General features: G+C 46.8%; 1 protein-coding gene across 1 annotated transcript; it reads right to left on the bottom strand.

Annotated features, from left to right (window-relative positions):
• Positions 1–1,013: 1,013 nt before the first annotated feature.
• On the bottom strand, positions 1,014–9,636 carry LOC132207368 (erythroblast NAD(P)(+)--arginine ADP-ribosyltransferase-like). Its single transcript, XM_059642783.1, has 3 exons — positions 9,613–9,636; positions 6,384–6,579; positions 1,014–1,861 (listed from the first exon to the last, which is right to left on the bottom strand). The coding sequence occupies exons 1-3, from the start codon at positions 9,634–9,636 to the stop codon at positions 1,014–1,016; spliced, it is 1,068 nt and encodes a 355-aa protein (XP_059498766.1).
• Positions 9,637–18,347: the final 8,711 nt, after the last annotated feature.

The raw sequence follows: 18,347 nt of genomic DNA, 5'->3' as shown, positions 1-18,347 counted from the left end.
CAATTACAATATTTAAAAGGCATCTGGACAGGTTCACGAAGAGGAAGGGTTTACAGGAATATGCTGGCAAATGGGACAAAGTCAGATTGGGATTTCGGGTCAGCATAGACAAGTTGGATGAAAGGGTCTTTTTCTGTGCTGGATGGCTCTACGAATTCAATTCAACAGCAACTTGTTTTTCCTTTAAATGGTACAGTTTCTTCCACCCCAGCCCGCCGTCCCGCTCCACCCACCCCCACCATGGGCCTCACTGCTGCTGAAACTGCCCGAAGGAGTGACTGCTGGAGAACAAACCTCCTCCTGGTCACAGGGCCCTGGTCTCCAAAACGTTCTGCAGAGAGAAAGAGGCATCTACTCTTTGAGAAACTTCAATTCAACATCACTTTGTCTGGAAGGCATTGTCAATCGCAGACAGTGAGTTCAAGAGTTGCTTTAATTCAGAACCAGATTGAGTCCAGATTCAAATACCGTTTGATTCTGTCGATCACATTGCAGATTCAGGTGATGGCTGTTCGCTGACAAGCTCCATCGAGTGGTGTTAGTGAAGTTGCAATAACAGATTGAAAACTGACAGAATGAGACTGTTGGGCCATCGCTCTTTGCTACCGCTAACTAACAATGTCCAGCGTCTCTTTCATGCCTTGGAACCTTGAGTTATTTCATTCAAGCCTTGCTGGGGGGAGTATATTAGTGAGGGTTGAGATCAAGACTTCGCTTGTTTCTTTTGGAAGATTTCTATTCGATGTAGATCCTTAGCCTCTTGGATGGTATTGTGGTTCCCTGTCAAAAATGATGATGTCCATGTGTGGGCTCTGTCCTTTATTGCAGGAATAGACAGATGGCTGAAATGAATACAATGGTACAGGTGAGTGCAGTTGTGGGATTGCTGATTCCCTTAACATCACTTGAATGGCCAAGCAGACTGGATGGTCTGAATGGCCACCCCTTTGCTTGATACTATTAATGAGATTTGTTTTCCTGAGGGTCCAAATGCGGGTGCTCCCGGGATAGGTCTACATGAGAACCAGGAGCAGTAGGATCCACAAACAGACCGAGAGTGAGTTGGCCGTCCCCTGGCACCGTACCACCACCAAGCTGCCATTTTTGCCCCTTTTCACCTCCACGGCGACCCCCAGCTTACCCTCCCCTGTGAGGGTGATGTTTGTGCCAGAGTTCCAGGGAGTCACCGAATTCACCCGGAACACCTCGTAGGTGGGGATCAAAACCTCCATCTCCTCAGGGAAGCAGGAGTAGTCCATGATTGGGACCCCAAACTTGGAGTCGATTTGAAACCAGGTGTTGTGATTTGAGGACAGATTTGTGAAATTGAGGGCAATTCTTTGACTCAGTGATGAAGAAACAAAGAATCCAAATCTGACATGTGATGCCTGCGGGGCATTCGTTGATAACCTGACCCCTCTGTAAGTCAGTCCCCTCGGGTGAGGCCTGTCCTTTCTCAGTTGTTCCAAGGCCACTGTCAACAAATAATGGAAACTCTTGAACTTGAAATCCCGGGCATAGACAGTGTCATTGGCTCCATACTCTCGGACCGCCTCATTGAATACCTTGTAGAACTGGCCATCTTCGATGTAACTGGCTGTGTAAGTGTAAACTGCATGAATGTGATCCTTTGTCAACCCTCTTGGTATGACACTGTGGGCCATACAACTGTTCGCTTTCCTCCAAGCATTATCAAAGACTTGATTGGCTCTTCTGTCCTTCTCCAGCTGGGCTCTGGCCAAGCCATCAGCCTGGCAGCTTTGGGTGAAGAGGTAAGCGGCCGAATTGAGACCCATGTCCATTTGGATTTCCCGACCAATGTCTCGTTTTGGGACATTGACCTCAAGAGCCGTGCCCCGGTCTGTAAGAAGAAAAGGCACAGTCATGAACTAGGATTGAGAATCATGGAGTGGTTGCATCCATGGAATGAGTAGATAGTTCCAGCACCTCATCTGTTGCTGTGGGTGATAGAAATATCTCTGCGAGGGGGACTACAATTTCTTCCCTAACTTTCACAACATCCTCGTATGCACTTGATCAAGGCCCTGAGATTTGTCCGACTCTACATTTTTTTTTACAGATGAGAAAGTGTTGGAGGTCTTAATGTGGAGTGATTTCAAGATGTCAATAATTATTTCCCCAAGTTCAAAGAATTATAGAATCCCTCCACTGCAGAAACCGGCCATTCAGCCCATCAGTCCACACTGACTCTCTGAAGGGCATCCCAGCCAAACTCACCTTCCCCACCCCCATAACAAAGTTCCCACAGCTAATCCATCTAATCTACACATCCCTGGACACTATGGTTGATTTAGCATGGTCTTTCCAGCCTCCGTTTCTTTCTCCATAGTAAAAATTTAAGACGGATCTTAGAGCCAACCTTTTTCACACAGAGGGTGGTATATTAATAGAGTCTACCACCAGGGGAAGGTGTAGAGGGAGATACAGTTACAACACTGAAAAGACATTTGGACATGTACTTGAATAGGAAAGGTTTAGAGAAATATGGGCCAAAGGCAAGCAAATGGGATTAGTTTAGTCTGGGCAACATGATCGGTACGGATGAGTTGGACTAACGGGTCTGTTCCCATGCTGTATAACTCGAGACGCTCTGGCTCTAAGTATGGCAAATTCAGAGGAAAATCTATGGAACAATAGCAGACAGTAATTGCTGTGGGTTATATTTAAACCGGCATGACACAGTGTTCCTGGTCATCTCTAAATAAGAGAAGTGCACGATGCTGAGAATAGAGGATCATATGAGTGGTGCACCAAACTTGATGGGACGAATGGACTACTCCTGCTCCTATTTCCTGTGGTTTTCATTTTAAAGGGATTCGTCCCAACTGGAATGAAAGCAGATTGGAAATAAACAGATCAAATCGAATCATTTTCAAACCCAGCTGACCTTTAACATCTGATGAGAAACAGGATTGGGAAATCAGGTAGTGATTAACACACAAGAGGAACATTTGGAAAAATGCCAGACACTTTCTTTTAGAAGGCTGATTCTTTCCAGGGAAAGCAGAACAAGGTTTCAGAAAATCCTACTGCTGGTTCTGGATGTGAAAGTTGAAATATAATCAGAACAACAAAGTGAAATTGTCATACTCCCACTCGCTCCTTAGAGAGAGGCATCTGAGGGTGAGGTTAACTTGATAACGATAAGTGGCACAGTGGGTAATGGCTGGCACTACTGCCTTACAGTGCCAGGGACTTGGGTTCAATCCTACTTTCTGGAGATTGGAACTGTGGTGTTTGTACATTCTCCCTAAGTCAGTGTGGGTTTCCTTAGAGTGCTCCAGTTTCATTGCATCTAAAGAAGTCCAGGTTAGTGTGGATTGGCCAAGCTAAATTATCACTTGTGTCTAGGGATGTGCACGCTTAAGTGGATTAACCATGGAAAATGTGGGTTGACTATGATGGGCTGGGTGGCAAGTTCTTCAGAAGGTCAGTGTGGACTCATTGGGCCAAATGACCTGTTTTCACATGGTAGGAGTTCAGGTAAGAAGTAACATTGAAACGGCAGGACCTCGTGGTAACCTTGGTTAGTGCAGGATGTTAGCATCATGCTACATTAGAGAAATATGGACCAAAGGCAAGCAAATGGGATTAGTTTAGTCTGGGCAACATGATCGGTACGGATGAGTTGGACTAACGGGTCTGTTCCCATGCTGTATAAATCGAGACGTTCTGGCTCTAAGTATGGCAAATTCAGAGGAAAATCTGTGGAACAATAGCAGACAGTAATTGCTCTGGGTTATATTTAAACCGGCATGATGGTGTTCCTGGTCATCTCTAAATAAGAGAAGTGCATGATGCTGAGAATAGAGGATCATATGATCAAATCGAATCATTTTCAAACCCAGCTGACCTTTAACATCTGACAACCATTCAACAGCTAACCAGACAATAGCTCATTCTTGTGGCCAGGCCCAGATAGTTGATTTATTGCTAATTCACGGAGAAGGTGACAGTGAGCTGCCTTGTTGAAACATTGGTGTTCTTGGGCTATGAAGATGCCCAGAATGGTGCAATGATGTGTTTTCTGAAACTGATGTGGAGAGTTCTTTCTCCGATGTATGCAGCTAATGATTCCATGTTGAGAAAAGGAGATAGACAAGAAGAGCGCTGACAAAGAATCATTCCGATACAACTCCTGTTCTTCGACCCAGAGCAAAGGAGGCTGGCATACCTGCTTCCTGGTGACTGATACAATGTGAAAACTGCCTTAAACTTTTATCAAGGACTGTGAACATTAGAGAGGCAAGATGGCTGATGTTTGTGAAACACACAGCAAGAAAATCAACCCAGTCATTGGCTTTCACAGAGGCACCAAGTGGTTGGATCGACGTTTATATAGCACCTTCAATGATCTTATAGATCCCAATACATCTTCCAGCCAACAAGTCCCTTTCTGAAGAACAGTCACTGTTGTCAGATCGGAATTGTATTCACTAATCTGTACTCTAAGTAACCCCCACAATGAGTTAAGTTAATGCTCAAATAATGCATCATTGGGAATATTACATGAAGGATAAATACTGGTATGACCAATGGGAATGTCCACCTTACTCTTCAAAACAGTGGCAGTAGATCATTCTGGCTCACCTGAGATTGTCGGGGGGGGTGGGGTGTGGCAGTGGGGAGAAGGGGGCTTAGGTGTTGCACATGTGTGTTGGTGGGAGGCATACTTGGTTCCCGTGAGGAGATATTTGGAAAGTTAGAATATCGATACAGATAATGACAACCAAAGTTTGATAGAAAGAGACAGGGAATACAAACATAAGACTGCACCAAAAAGAAATAAGGTCAGTGTAAGGAGTAGAAGGAACTGTAGATGCTGGAGAATCCAAGTTAAACAAGGTGTAGAGCTGGATGAACACAGCAGGCCAAGCAGCATCATAGGAGCAGGAAATTCATCCAGCTCTACACCTTGTTATATCAAAAATATTGGGATTGGTCTACGACCCAGTGGCTGCAGCTCTCCTTTATAATTCTGAGTCCACGTGGCCTTGTTTTTTGTTTTATTCACTCAAGGGATGTGGCCATTGCTGCTGGCCAACATGTACTACCAGTCCCTAGTTGCCGCTTGAGAAGGTCGGGGTGAGCATGACGGTTTTAAACTCCATATGCATTGGAGGAATCAATGAGGCAAGCATAGCCTGGAGGATGTGATCAGAGTGCATACGAGTCCAGATTGCGAAACTCTTCATGTTTCCCTTAGCAGACAGAGGAAGCAGGAAATCCTGGTGAATTTTCTCTAAGGATGTGGGCAAGAGATTGACCGTATTTTGTTCAAACCTATTATGCAGTCACAGAGGCCTACGGCTCAACAAGATGGTGCCAAAGACAAACACCTAAATAATCCCATGTAGTCACATTTCCCAGAAAGTGGTCCATTGTCTTAATTGGTATAGCATTGCAAATGCACATCTAAATGCTTCTTCAATGTTATGATGACTTTTGCCTCTATCACACTGACAGGCAGCGAGTTCCAGATTCCAGCCACCCTCTGGATGCAATATTTTTCCCTCACATCCCCTCTAAGCCTTCTGTTTCTCTCCTGAAATCTATTCCCCTGGCTATTTATACTTCCATCAAGGGCAAATGTTCCTTCTCATCTGAGCAGTCTATCCCACTCATAACTTTGTTCATCTCAGTCATATACACCCTCAGTGTCCTCTGCTCTGAGGAAAACAACCCCAGTCTATGTCATCTCTCTTAATAACCAAAACTCTCCAACCCAAGCAACAACAGAGGAAGGATATTATTAAAGTGGAGAGGGTTTAGAAAAGGTTCACCAGGATGTTGCTGGGAATGGAGGGTTTGACTTACAAAAATAGACTGGAAAGGCTGGGATTTTCTTTTCACTGGAATATAGTAAATTGAGGGCTGACCTTCATAGAGGGTTATAAAATTCTGTGGAGCACAGACAAGCTAAGTCGCAAAGACCTTTTCCCGAAGGTGGGAGAGTTCAAACTAGGGGACATTTTGTTTTAAGGGGAGGAGAAAAAAATTTTAAAAGGACATGAGGGACTTTTTTTACATAGAGTTGTTTTTGCGTGAATGGAACTGCTCGAAGAATTGATGGATGCAGGTAGAATTGCAATGTTTTAAAAGACATTTGGGTAGGTATACCAATAGGAAAGCTTTGGACAGATATAGGCCAAATACAGGGAGGTGGGACTGGTTTAGAATGGAAATACGGTCGGCGTGGGCTGGTTGAACTGAAGGGTCTGTTCCCATGCAAGAGAATGAGTATGGTCGGTTCAACCACCTTGGTGTGTCACCAGCAAGCAGATTTGGGGAAAAACAAAGCCAGAGGATTCAAGGTGAAAAAGAATCTATTTCTTGCCTGAGCCAACATTGTAAATACTTACAACCGAAACAGAGGGCAGTCAGCAGAGTGATAAACACATCGCACATTGTTCCTCTCCTCCTTTCTTCTTCCATTGACATGCAATGACTGACTCCTGTGTCTCTGAGCTGTGTTGCTTCAGGATTTTTCCTTGTTTTCAGAAAGTTTTTCTGAGCGCAACGGTATTTGAACTTGCATGTGCAGTCGTAAAAGTGAAGCTGAAAGGGTGACCGAAACCAATTGGTTTCTCAGATCCTTATTGCACTAGTTCATGCGAAATCTACTTGTGCGTTATGCCGGTCTCATTCTGCGAATTACTCATTTCATTGTTTGTGAAGGGAATTCTGATGTCTTGAAGATATTTAATTTTATTTTTATCGTTTCACTATTGACAGCGTGAAGTCTGCAGCGATTCCTTCACTTTGGAGTGAGGCAGAGAGATCAGAAGCAGTATTTAGATGCACATCTGCAATATCAAAGTATCAAGGTAACAGTGAAGTCTGCATTGATCAAAAGCAGCCAAATAGGTTCTTGGCTCCTTTTAAATTATCACACCCTTCCTGAGAAGGGGGTCCAGAAGAGATTTACAAGAATGATCCCAGGGATGAGGGGCTTGTCAGACAAGGAGTGGTTGAGGACTCTGGGTCTGCACTTAATGGAGTTTAGAAGGATGAAGGGGGTCCTGATTGAAAAGTATGAAATATTGAGAGGCCTGAATAGACTGAACATGGAGAAAACGGTCCCACTAGTAGGAGGGACTAGGGCCTGGGGGGATAGTCACTGAGTGAGGGGACAGCCGTTTAGAACTTAGATGAGATGGAATTTCTGCAGCCAGAGGGTGATGAATCTGTGGAACACATTGCCACAGAGGGCTGTGGAGACTAAGTCATTAAGTGTCTTTTAAGACAGACAGATAAGCTCTTGATTTCTAAGAGGATGAAAGGTTACTGGGAGAAGGGACGAGAATGAGGTTGGGAAGCATATTAACTATGACCAAGTGGCAGATCAGGCTTGAAGGGCTGAATGGCCTAATTCTTGTCCTATATCTTATAGTCTGACAGAGCACTCTCATCCCCTTTTCAAGCATGCCCCTACATTCAGGGCCAGTTAGCTCAGTTGGTTGGAAGGCTGGTTTGCAATGCAGGGTGATTCCAACAATGTCACTTCAATTCTTGTCTTGACTGAGGTCCCCAGGAAAGGTCCGGCCTTGTCCAGTTCTCTCCTGCCTGAGGTGTGGTGACTGTCAGGTTAAGGCAGCATCAATTCTCTCTCTTGAGTCTCACTCAAGATTGAGGCCTTTTCTTGAATGAGAGAACAGCATTATAATCCTCTGGATCCATGGCGACTTCACCATTACCTTTACACTTTGATATTGCAGTTGTACATCGAAGTCCTGCTTCAATGCGATGAGAATTTCTCCGTCTACCACCCTAACAGTCAGTAAGCTCCAGGTTCCAGCAACATCTAGGAGAAAACGTTTTATTCCCATCCCCTCTGAACATTCTTCCCCTTACCTTCAATCTATACACTTGGTCATTGATCCCCCTCATCTAGGGCAAAAGTTTCCTTCTGTCTGCCCTATCTATGCCACTCAATCGTGTACTCCCTCAGTGTGCTCCACTCCAAGGAAGTCAACCCCAGCCTGTCAAATCTCTCCTCATGGTCTTCTGCCTCTGTGCTTCCATATCTCTGTGTTCGACTCTCTCTCATTCTCACTATCGCAAGCCTCCATGAGCAATGCACTGTCTCTCAGGATCATTTAAGATGCTAGTGGTGATGTATGAGCATGGAGCAGGGGTAGGATTGTTGACAGGAAAGGAAGATTACGCAAAAGCGGATCATTTTCACAGAACAAAGTGCAGAGCTGGATGAACACAGCAGGCCAAGCAGCATCTCGGGAGCACAAAAGCTGATGTTTCAGGCCTAGACTCATTATCAGAGAGGGGGATGGGGAGAGGGTTCTGAAATAAATAGGGAGAGAGGGGGAGGCAGATCGAAGATGGATAGAGGAGAAGATAGGTGGAGAGGAGACAGACAAGATAAAGGTGCGGGGATGGAACCAGTAAAGTTGAATGTAGATGGGGAGGTAGGGAGGGGATAGGTCAGTCCGGGGAGGATGGACAGGTCAAGGGGACAGGATGAGGTTAGTAGGTCGAAGATGTGGGTGCACATTGAGGTGGGAGGAGGGGATAGGTGAGATGAAGAACAAGTTAGGGACGCAGGGACGAGCTGTGCTGGTTTTGGGATGCAGTGGGGGGGAGGGGAGATTTTGAAGCTTGTGAAATCCACATTGGTACCGGAGGTGTTCTACAAAGTGGTCCCCAAGCCTGCATTTGGTTTCCCCAATGTAGAGGAGGTCACAACGGGTACAGCGGATACAATATACCACATTGGCAGATGTGCAGGTGAACATCTGCTTGTGTGGAAAGTTATCTTGGAGCCTGAGATGGGGATGAGGGAGGAGGTGTGGGGGCAAGTGTAGCACTTCCTGTGGTTGCAGGGGTAAGTGCTGGGTGTGGTGGGGTTGGAGAGGAGTGTGGAGCAGACAAGGGAGTCACAGAGAGACAAGTCCCTCTGGAAAGCAGACAAGGGTGGGGATGGAAAAATGCCTTTGGTGGTGGGGTTTTAGTGAATGGTTGTAGCACAGTGATCAGTGAATCAGAGAACGGAATCATATAGAGACCCTTCAGCCTATCGAGCCTGCACCAACAAATATCTACTTTAAGTCTACACTTATCCCACTTTTAATTACTTTGTCCATAGCCTTGAATGTTATGACACTGCGTTTCTTTCTAAGGAAATGTGCAAGTTACTGGCTAGGTCAACATTTATCACCAATCCCTTCATTGCCCAGAGGATAGTCAAGAGTCAACCACGTTGCTGTGCATCTGGAGTCATATGTAGACCAGACCAGGTAAGGATGGCAGATTTCCTACCCTCAAGGACATTAGTGAACCAGATGGGTTTTTTTGTATCATTTTTGTTTTCCTAATGATTGTCTCAAATCATCATTCCATCTTTTATTCCGGATTTGTTTTATTGAATTCCAATTCCACAACCTATCTAAACTAGATCCACTTGCCTGCATCTGGCCTAAAACATCCTAAGATCTTCCTATTCGTGTACATGCCTTTTCAACGTTGTAACTGTACCTGCATTTACCACTTCCTCTGGCAGTTCATTCCATGTACAATCCACCTTCTGTGAAAACAGTGCTCTTCAGCTCGGTCTTTAAGCCTTTCTGCTCTCACCTGAATCCTTTCCAATTTCACCATGTCATTCCTATAACAGGGAGACCAGAATTTCATGCAGTATTCCAAAAGTGGCATCATGAATGTCCCATACAGCCTCGACATGACGGATTGGTGGGGGAGAGCCCAAAAGTAGAGGGGTATAGGTTGAAGGTGAGAGGGCAAAGATTCAAAAGAGATCTAACGGACAGCTTTTTCATGCAGAGGGTAGTACTTGTATGGAATGAGATGCCTGAGGAAGTGATGGAGGCTGGTACAATTTAAGTTACAACATTTAAAAGGCACCTGGATGGGTAAACGAAAAGAAAGTGTCTAGCGCAACATGGGCCAAAACCTGGCAAATGGGACTACATTAATTAGGATATCTGACTGGCATGGATGAGTTGGACCAAAGGGTCTGTTTCCGTGTTATATGTCTCTACGACTCTATTGCTCCAGCAGCAATAATTCTACAAGCTAACGAGAAGTAGTAAATTGATCAATGGCTAGAATTTGAGATGAAGTGGGCTGCTCGCAGGTCTGATCTTTGGACAAGTCCATCTTGAAACGCTCACTTGTGATTGTAAGCGTTGAATGGGTAAGTTTTTTTTTTGGAATCTACTTTGCGTCAATAAAAGATATTTGAGTATATCCTTTTGTTGGAACTGCCTTGGGTCACTGATATCCAAAGTAAGCCCAAAGACAGGGAAATTGGAAATAAAAGCCAAGTGTATTGACCCTTGAGTGTTCAGTGCTGCTTCAATTACATGACAATGTGTCCCTCTGCCAGTACCGACTCTCATAACATTACTTTTATCATCACTTCCTCTCTAACAACACAGAATTGCCTTTTCTCTACTTGTTTGAGAATGCAGCAAGATTTTGTGAAATCGCTGATTTCATCAGGCCATATTTCATTTTCACTTCTCTGAAATGGGTTTTGAAACCATAAACTTTTGCCATGGAAATGATACTGCTAAGAAAAAGTAAATTCAGACAGATTTTGTTCGATCGACTTTCCAAAAATTATGATAATTGTTTTCCCTGCCATTTACTGCCCAACTGAAAATACTTTTAGTTCTTAAATTTGTCTCCCTACTGGCACATGATGCACTTTCACATTTGCACACCACTGAGGAACTGAATAGTCCATTAATATATTCGCCTTAACTCATGGAAAGACTGGATTGACTGGGCTGGTGTTCGAACTCGAATTTCGAAGAATGGGCGAGGGGTGTCTATTAGAAACATATAAAATCCTGATGGGACTGGGCAGGCTAGATGTATGAAGAATGTCATAGAGTCAGAGTCTTACAGCATGCAGACTGGTCCACGCCGACCAAAATGTCCATCCACGCTCACCCCAAGGCCCATATCCTTCTAAATCTTTCCTATTCATGTATTTGTCCACATGTCTTTTAAATGTCGTTAATGCGTCTGCCTCAACCATTTTGCTGGCAGCTCATTCCATATGCGTACCACCCTCTGTGTTTAAAAAACAAGTTGCCTCGCAGGTTCCCATTTATTCTTTCCCTTCTTAGCTTGAATTGATACCCTTGAGTCTTCGATTCCACAACACTGGGAAAAAGACAGAGTGTGTTCACTCTATCCATGCTTTTCATGATCTTCTACACTTGTATAAGAACCCCACTCTCACCCCACTCAGTCTCCTACCCTCTGAAGAAAAAAGCACTAGCTTGTCCAACCTCTCCCTATAAATCAGTCGCTGGGTCCTGGCAACATCCTTGTAAATTTCTTGTGCACTCTTTCCAGTTAAATAACACCCTTCCTGTAACAAGGTGACCAAAACTGAACACAATAGGTGATCAAAACTGAACACAATTGTCCGCAATGTTGAAGTCCGGATTGAGGGGTCACAGTCTAAGAATGACGGGTAATCCATTCAGGGCTGAGATGACAAAGAATTCACTCAGAGCCATGATTCTGTGGAACTCCCTGACACAGAAAGCTGTTGAGGCTAGTTTGTTAGATATATTGTAAACGGGTGTGGCCGTAACACTGAAAAGGATCAAGGGGTATGGAGAGAAAACAAGAGTTAGATACTGAGATTGCATGATCATATTGAATGGTGATGCAGGCTCAAGGGTTGAATGGCTTACCCTTATACCTATTTTCTATGTTAATTCACACATTAACTGTTCCTCGGTGACTGGAACAATTGTGTCTTAACTAGAAGGATTGGCAGAACCAAGCTTCATTCTAAAGATTTGAGTGTGACTTTTTTAAAGCAGAGAGAGGCTTTGCTGAGGCCACAGCTGGAGCAAAGTGTGGGGTTCTGGCAGCACACGATAGGATGGATTTGATGACACTGGAGGGAGTGCAGAGGAGATTCACCAGGATGTTCCAGCGATGCACAGAGACTGGATAAGCTTGGGTTGCTTTCCTGAGAGCAGAGAATTTTGGTAGACAGGACAGCGGGGAATAGAACATATGGCTGAATAGAAAGCAGCAGTAACCCTGTGTTAAAAAGACGTGGGGCTAAATGAACACTGCAGGCCGAGCAGCATCTTAGGAGCAGGAAAACTGACGTTTCGGGCCGAGACCCTTCATCAGAAAAGGGGGAGGGGGAGAGGGCTCTGGAATAAATAGGGAGAGAGGGGGACGCAGATCAAAGATGGATAGAGGAGAAGATAGCTGGAGAGGAGACAGACAAGTTAAAGAGGTGGGAATGGAGCCAGTAAAAGGTGAACATAGGTGAGGAGGTAGGGAGTAGATAGGTCAGTCCAGCGAGGACGGGCAGGACAAAAGGGGGCGGGATGAGGTCAGTAGGTAGGAAATGGGGGTGTGGCTTGAGGTGGGAGGAAGGGATAGGTGGGAGGAAGAACAAGTTAAGGAGGCGAGGACGAGCTGGGCTGGTTTAGGGATGCAGTGGGGTGAGGGGAGATTTTGTAGCTTTTGAAAACCACATTGGTACAATTGGGCTGCAGGGTTCCCAAGCAGAATATGAGTTGCTGTACCTTAAACCTTCGGGTGGCATCATTGTGGCACTGCAGGAGGACCAGGATGGACATGTCGTCGAAGGAATGGGAGGGGGAGTTGAAATGGTTCATGACTGGGAGGTGCAGTTGTTTATTGCGAACTGAGTGGAGGTGTTCTGCAAAGCAGTCCCCAAGCCTCAATTTGGATTCCCCGATGTAGAGGGAGTCATAACAGGTACAGTGGATACAGTATACCACATTGGCAGATGTGCAAGTGAACCTCAGCTTGATGTGGAAAGTCTTGGGGCCTGGGATGGGGGTGAGGGAGGAGGTGTGGGTGCAAGTGTAGCACTTCCTGCGGTTGCAGGGAAAAGTGCCAGGTGTGGTGGGTCTGGAGGCGAGTGTGGAGCGGACACGGGAGCCATGGACAGAGTAGTCCCTCTGGAAAGCAGACAAGGACGGGGATGGAAAAATGTCTTTGGTGGTGGGGTCGGATTGTAGACGGCGTCAGTGTTGGAGGATGATGTGTTGGATCTGGAGGTTGGTAGGGTGGTACGTGAGGATGAGGGGGATTCTCTTTTGGGTGTTATTGTGCAGACGGGGTGTGAGGGATGAGTTGCAGGAAATGTGGGGGAGACGGTCGTGGGTGTTATCGACCACTGCCGGGGGAAGTTGCGGCCCTTGAAGAACGATGACATCTGGGATACGCGGGAGTGGAATGCTTCATCCTGGGAGCAGATGCAGCAGACACAAAGGAATTGCGAATAGGGGATGGCATTTTTGCAGGAACGTGGGTGGGAAGAGGTGTATTCCAGTTAGCTGTGGGAGTTGGAAGGCTTGAAATGGAAATCAGTTTCTAGGTGGTTGCCTGAGATGGAAACAGAGAGGTCCAGGAATGTGAGGGATGTGTTGGAGTTGGCCCAGGTGAACTTAAGGTTGGGGTGGAAGATGTTAGTGAAGTGGATGAACTGTTCGAGCTCCTCGTGAGAGCGTGAGGTGGTGCCGATACAGTCATCAATGTAACGGAAGAAGAGATGGGGTTTGGGGTCAGTGTAGGTACAGAAGAGGGACTGTTCCACATAACCTACAAAGAGGTAGGCATAGCTTGGACCCATGTGGGTACCCATGGCCTCCACCTTAGTCTGCAGGAAGTGGGAAAAATCGAAGGAGAAGCTGTTGACTTTGATGACGAGTTTGGCTAAGCAAATGAGGGTGTTAGTGGAGGGGTCTGGTCAGGCCTGTGGGACAGGAAGAAGCGGAGGGCCTTTAGGCCACCTGTATGGGGAATGCAGGTGTATAGTATTGGACATCCATAGTAAATATGAGGTGTTGGAGACCGGAGAATTGGAAGTTCTGGAGGAGATGGAGGGTGTGGGTGGTGTCACAGACGTGGGAAGGGAGTTCCTGGGCCAAGGGGGCAGAAAATGGAATCCAGATAGGTGGAGATGAGTTTGGTGGGGCAGGAGCAGGTGGAGACAATGGCTTGAGCAGGGTAGGCGGGTTTGTGGATTTTGGGAAGGAGATAGAAGCGGGCGGTGCAGGGTTGGGGAGCGATGAGGTTGGATGCTGTGGGTGGCAGGTCACCTGAGGTGTTGAGGTCACTGATAGTTTGGGAGATGATGGCTTGGTGCTCCAGGGTGGGGTCATGAGCCAGGGGACGGGAGGAGGTGGTGTCGGAGAGTTGGCGCCTGGCCTCAGCCATGTAGAGATCAGTGTGCCACACTACCACTGCGCCTCCGTTGTCTGTGGGTTTGATGGTGAGGTTGGGGTTGGAGCGGAGGGAGTGGAGGGCTGCCCGTTCTGCGGGGGAGAGGTTGGACTAGGTGAGAGGGGTGGAGAGTTTGAGGCAATTGATGTCTTGATGGCAGTTGTAGATGAAGGGGTTAAGGGAGGGTAGGAGGGCTGGGGTGGCGTCCAGGAGGAGGGGGCACATTGGAGGTGGGAGAAGGTGTCAGTCGAGGGAGGGTTAGGCTCCCGGTGAGAGAAGTAATCGTGGAGGCAGAGGCAGCGGAAAACTGCTCAATGTCCAAATGTGACTGGTACTCGTTGATGTGTGGGTGGAGGGGGACAAAGGTGAGCCCCTTGCTAAGGACTGACTGTTCATCCTCATTAAGGGGGAGGTCTGGGGCAATGGTGAAGACTTGGCAGGACTCAGTGCTGCTGCCTCCTCTGCGGAGGTTGTGGGTGGAGTGATGTGGTCGGAGTTGCGTCGGCGGTGGGCAGAGTTGCGACCGCGCCCGTGATGGGCGGAGCAGCGTCAGCGGCAGCGGCAGGCGGTGGCAACAGCAGTGACAGTAGTGTCTGTGGTGTCAGTCGTGGATATGGAGACGATGGCCTCAGCAGCGATGGCGCTCGCTGTCCCGGAAGTGGTGTTCCCGACGGTGGCGGATGTGACGTCATCTGTGGGTTCTCTGACAGTGGCCTCATGGCCAACAGCCCCTGAGTTGAAGGGTCTGTCATAAGGGGTTTAGTTTTACAGTGGAAGGCAGGAGGTTGAGAGGCAATTTGAGGAAAACCGTTATCACCCAGAGTGCAGCGAGTGATGCAAGGCACTACCTTGGAGGGTGATTGAGGTGGGAAGCCTCACAACTATTTAAAAAATATCAGCACTTGAGGTATCAGAACATTCAATGCTATGGGCCCAGTTGGGGAAAGTGGGATTACTTCAGGTAGTAGATTTCTGAGAGTGTACAGACTTAGATTGGCAGAAGGCCCTCTTCAGTACTGTATGACTTTATCAGCTCATTTTCTTGCAGCACCGAGGAACAGTGGGGCTGTCATTTAAAAAGGCCTTCAGTAAGGCCTGGCTTCTCCAGGATGTAAAAGATCCTGTGGAGATACCTGCAAGAAGTGCAGAGAGCTCATCAGCTCAGACAATATTTGCCTTTCAACCAGCACCACCATCAAAAATACCTGGTCACTATCTTGCTTCTGTTTGAAGGAAATGCTCGTGCACAGATTGACTCTTGTGTTTCTTACATTACAGCATTGAATACGCTACCAACAGTACGTAATTGACAGTAAAACATACAAAGACCTCCTGAGGACATAAATGAGTTTTATTTTGTATTTAAAATGTCATAATTCTGACACAATGTCACCAATAATCTTCCACTGTAATGATAGCCTATACTGCGAAGACAAAAAAAGGATGAGCTGGTCGTGAACAGCTAAGCAGCTGGGTGGAGACAGATGAACTGTCTGTTTTTCTTTATTTCTCTACTTCCCCAGTTGATCGCAACAAGGTTAATTTCGAAAGGATCGAAATATTCCCTGTGGATACCTTCTCCTAGATCCAAATGAGCTGTTCTTTTAAAAAGAGTCACCTTAACCAGTCTTTCCTGAGTTGCAAAAGCGTGAACTTATTAATTAATAGATGCAAGATGAACTAGTCACTCAGATTTGTGAGCACAGGCAATACACAAATGAATATGTGCGCACACGCAGATGCAGCCTCTCTCACTCACTCACTCACACACACAAATGCACAGTTTCTCACACAGCTTCTCTCTCAAACAGACATGTATACACATTTACAAACAATTTTTCAAATACAGATTCACACGCACACTGACACGCTCTGTCCCTCTCTTTCTCTCTCTCTCACTCTCACTGACACCAGACACACTCACAGACACACAGTGTGTGCCATCAGTTGTGCATCATGAAAGGAAGGATTGGCCCCCCAGAGATGTATCGCAAGTTACGTGTGTTTTTTCTTGTTTGCATTAGCTTCTTCTCCGACAGTGCCCGCTCCCTCAGCACTGACCCTCCAACAGTGCCTGCTCCCTCAGCACTGACCGTCCGACAGTGCCGACTCCCTCAGCACTGACCCTCCGACAGTGCCCACTCCCTCAGCACTGACCCTTCGACATAGCCCGCTCCCTCGGCACTGAACCTCCGACAGTGCCCGCTCCCTCAGCACTGACCTTCCGACAGTGCCCGCTCCCTCAGCACTGACCTTCCGACAGTGCCCGCTCCCTCTGCACTGACTCGCCGACAGTGCCTGCTCCCTCAGCACTGACCCTCCGACAGTGCCCACTGCCTCAGCACTGACCCTCCGACAGCGCCCACTCCCTCAGCACTGACTTTCCTACAGTGCATCTCTCCCTCAACACTGACCCTCCAATAGTAACCGCTCCCTCAGCACTGACCCTTCGACAGAGCCCGCTCCCTCAGCACTGACCCTTCGACAGAGCCCGCTCCCTCAGCACTGAACCTCCGACAGTGCCCGCTCCCTCTGCACTGACCCGCCGACAGTGCCCGCTCCCTCAGCACTGACCCTCCGACAGAGCCCGCTCCCTCAGCACTGACCCTCCGACAGTGCCTGCTCCCTCAGCACTGACTCTCCGACAGTGCCCGCTCCCTCAGCACTGACCTTCCAACAGTGCAGCACTCCCTCAGCACTGACCCTCCGACTTCGCACCACTCACCCAGTACCAACCCTCCTGCAATACGACAGTCCCTCGGCACTGAAGTTCTGAGACTGTGGTGCTCCCTCAGAAATGGATTCTTGTTTTTGACTGTTAGGAAATCCACCCGCGGGCGCACATCTAATACAGAGTGCAGGATGGGAGCTGTTTAATTTCGCTCTCGGCAAATGTAGTTTGGTGACTCTCGGGGCTCGCTGCATGTCTCAGCAGGTTCAGCGATGTAACATTGTTCCACAAGAGGGCATAATACTGCAGCACAGAAGGCAAGGCCAAGGAATCCTCATCTTTTCTCTGTGGAAGAAAGAACAATTGCTCCCGCAGGAAACAGCCTTCAAACAATATCTATTCTTAGAACATACTTTGGATATTATTGAAGTAATTCAGGTTGCTCGGCCATTCAATTGCTTTGTTGCTTATCTAATTTTAACCTCGACTCTACACTCCGGAATGTTCCCAGGATAATCTTTCATCTCCTTGGCAATCACAAATCTTTCCAACACTGCCTTTAAGGTTCTGCAAGCCCCAACTTTTGAGGGAGGCACTCCAAAGATCCAACTCTCTGTGAGAAAGAAAGTGTTTCCCCATTTCTGTTTTGAGTGGACTGCCCCTTTTTTACAAGAGATGATCCCTAGCTTTTCGATTCTCCCACGAGAGGACGCATCCTTTCGGCAACCACCTGGCCAGGCCCCATCAGCATCTTGCACATTTCCACTGATGGAAAATAGAAATATAGGGGCAGACGAATGGTTAAATCTTACAGTGATCCGTAGGATTACGTACTGAATTATGGAATGTTGCAATAATCAATGAAAGGCTGTACCTTAATCGAACGCGGTGCTTGAACAGGTCAAGGGAGCGTGGAACAATGGTAGTATAACTAGGCTAGCTATTAAAGGCAGCTTAATTATGTTGATTAAAGCATGTAACTTTGAAGCAAGGGCTCGCACGATGCAATAGGGTCAACCCAAGGCGAAGGACCATTGTGGCAGATGTAGGAATAAATAATCACTATCTTATAGACTAAGTTTGGAGTAGAAGAGTCCATTGTAGCAGATGTAGTAATAAATAATCATTATCTTAGTTTGAAGAAGAAACAGCCACAGTGGCAGAAACAGAAAGATAACATAAACTAATGACGTTGACTTACTGCCTAAGTATAGAAAGATAACCGCCTACTGACACCATTGTGCATGCTGGCAACCTGAGAAAGAGCATGATAACTGAAAATGCATAAAGGATAACAAGTCCCGAGGATCGGGGGGAGATCAGGAAACCACTTTCTGATTATCACAGCCTTTGTTTGCAAATAAAAGTTCAACTTCCTGAAGAATTCTCCGCGTCTCCTGGTAGTTTCTCCACTAAAGCCGGCTCTGACTCTCTTTGT

This window comes from Stegostoma tigrinum, chromosome 46 (genome assembly GCF_030684315.1).
Source record: "Stegostoma tigrinum isolate sSteTig4 chromosome 46, sSteTig4.hap1, whole genome shotgun sequence".
NCBI lineage: Eukaryota > Metazoa > Chordata > Chondrichthyes > Orectolobiformes > Stegostomatidae > Stegostoma > Stegostoma tigrinum.
This window is presented reverse-complemented; position numbering and strand designations above follow the sequence as displayed.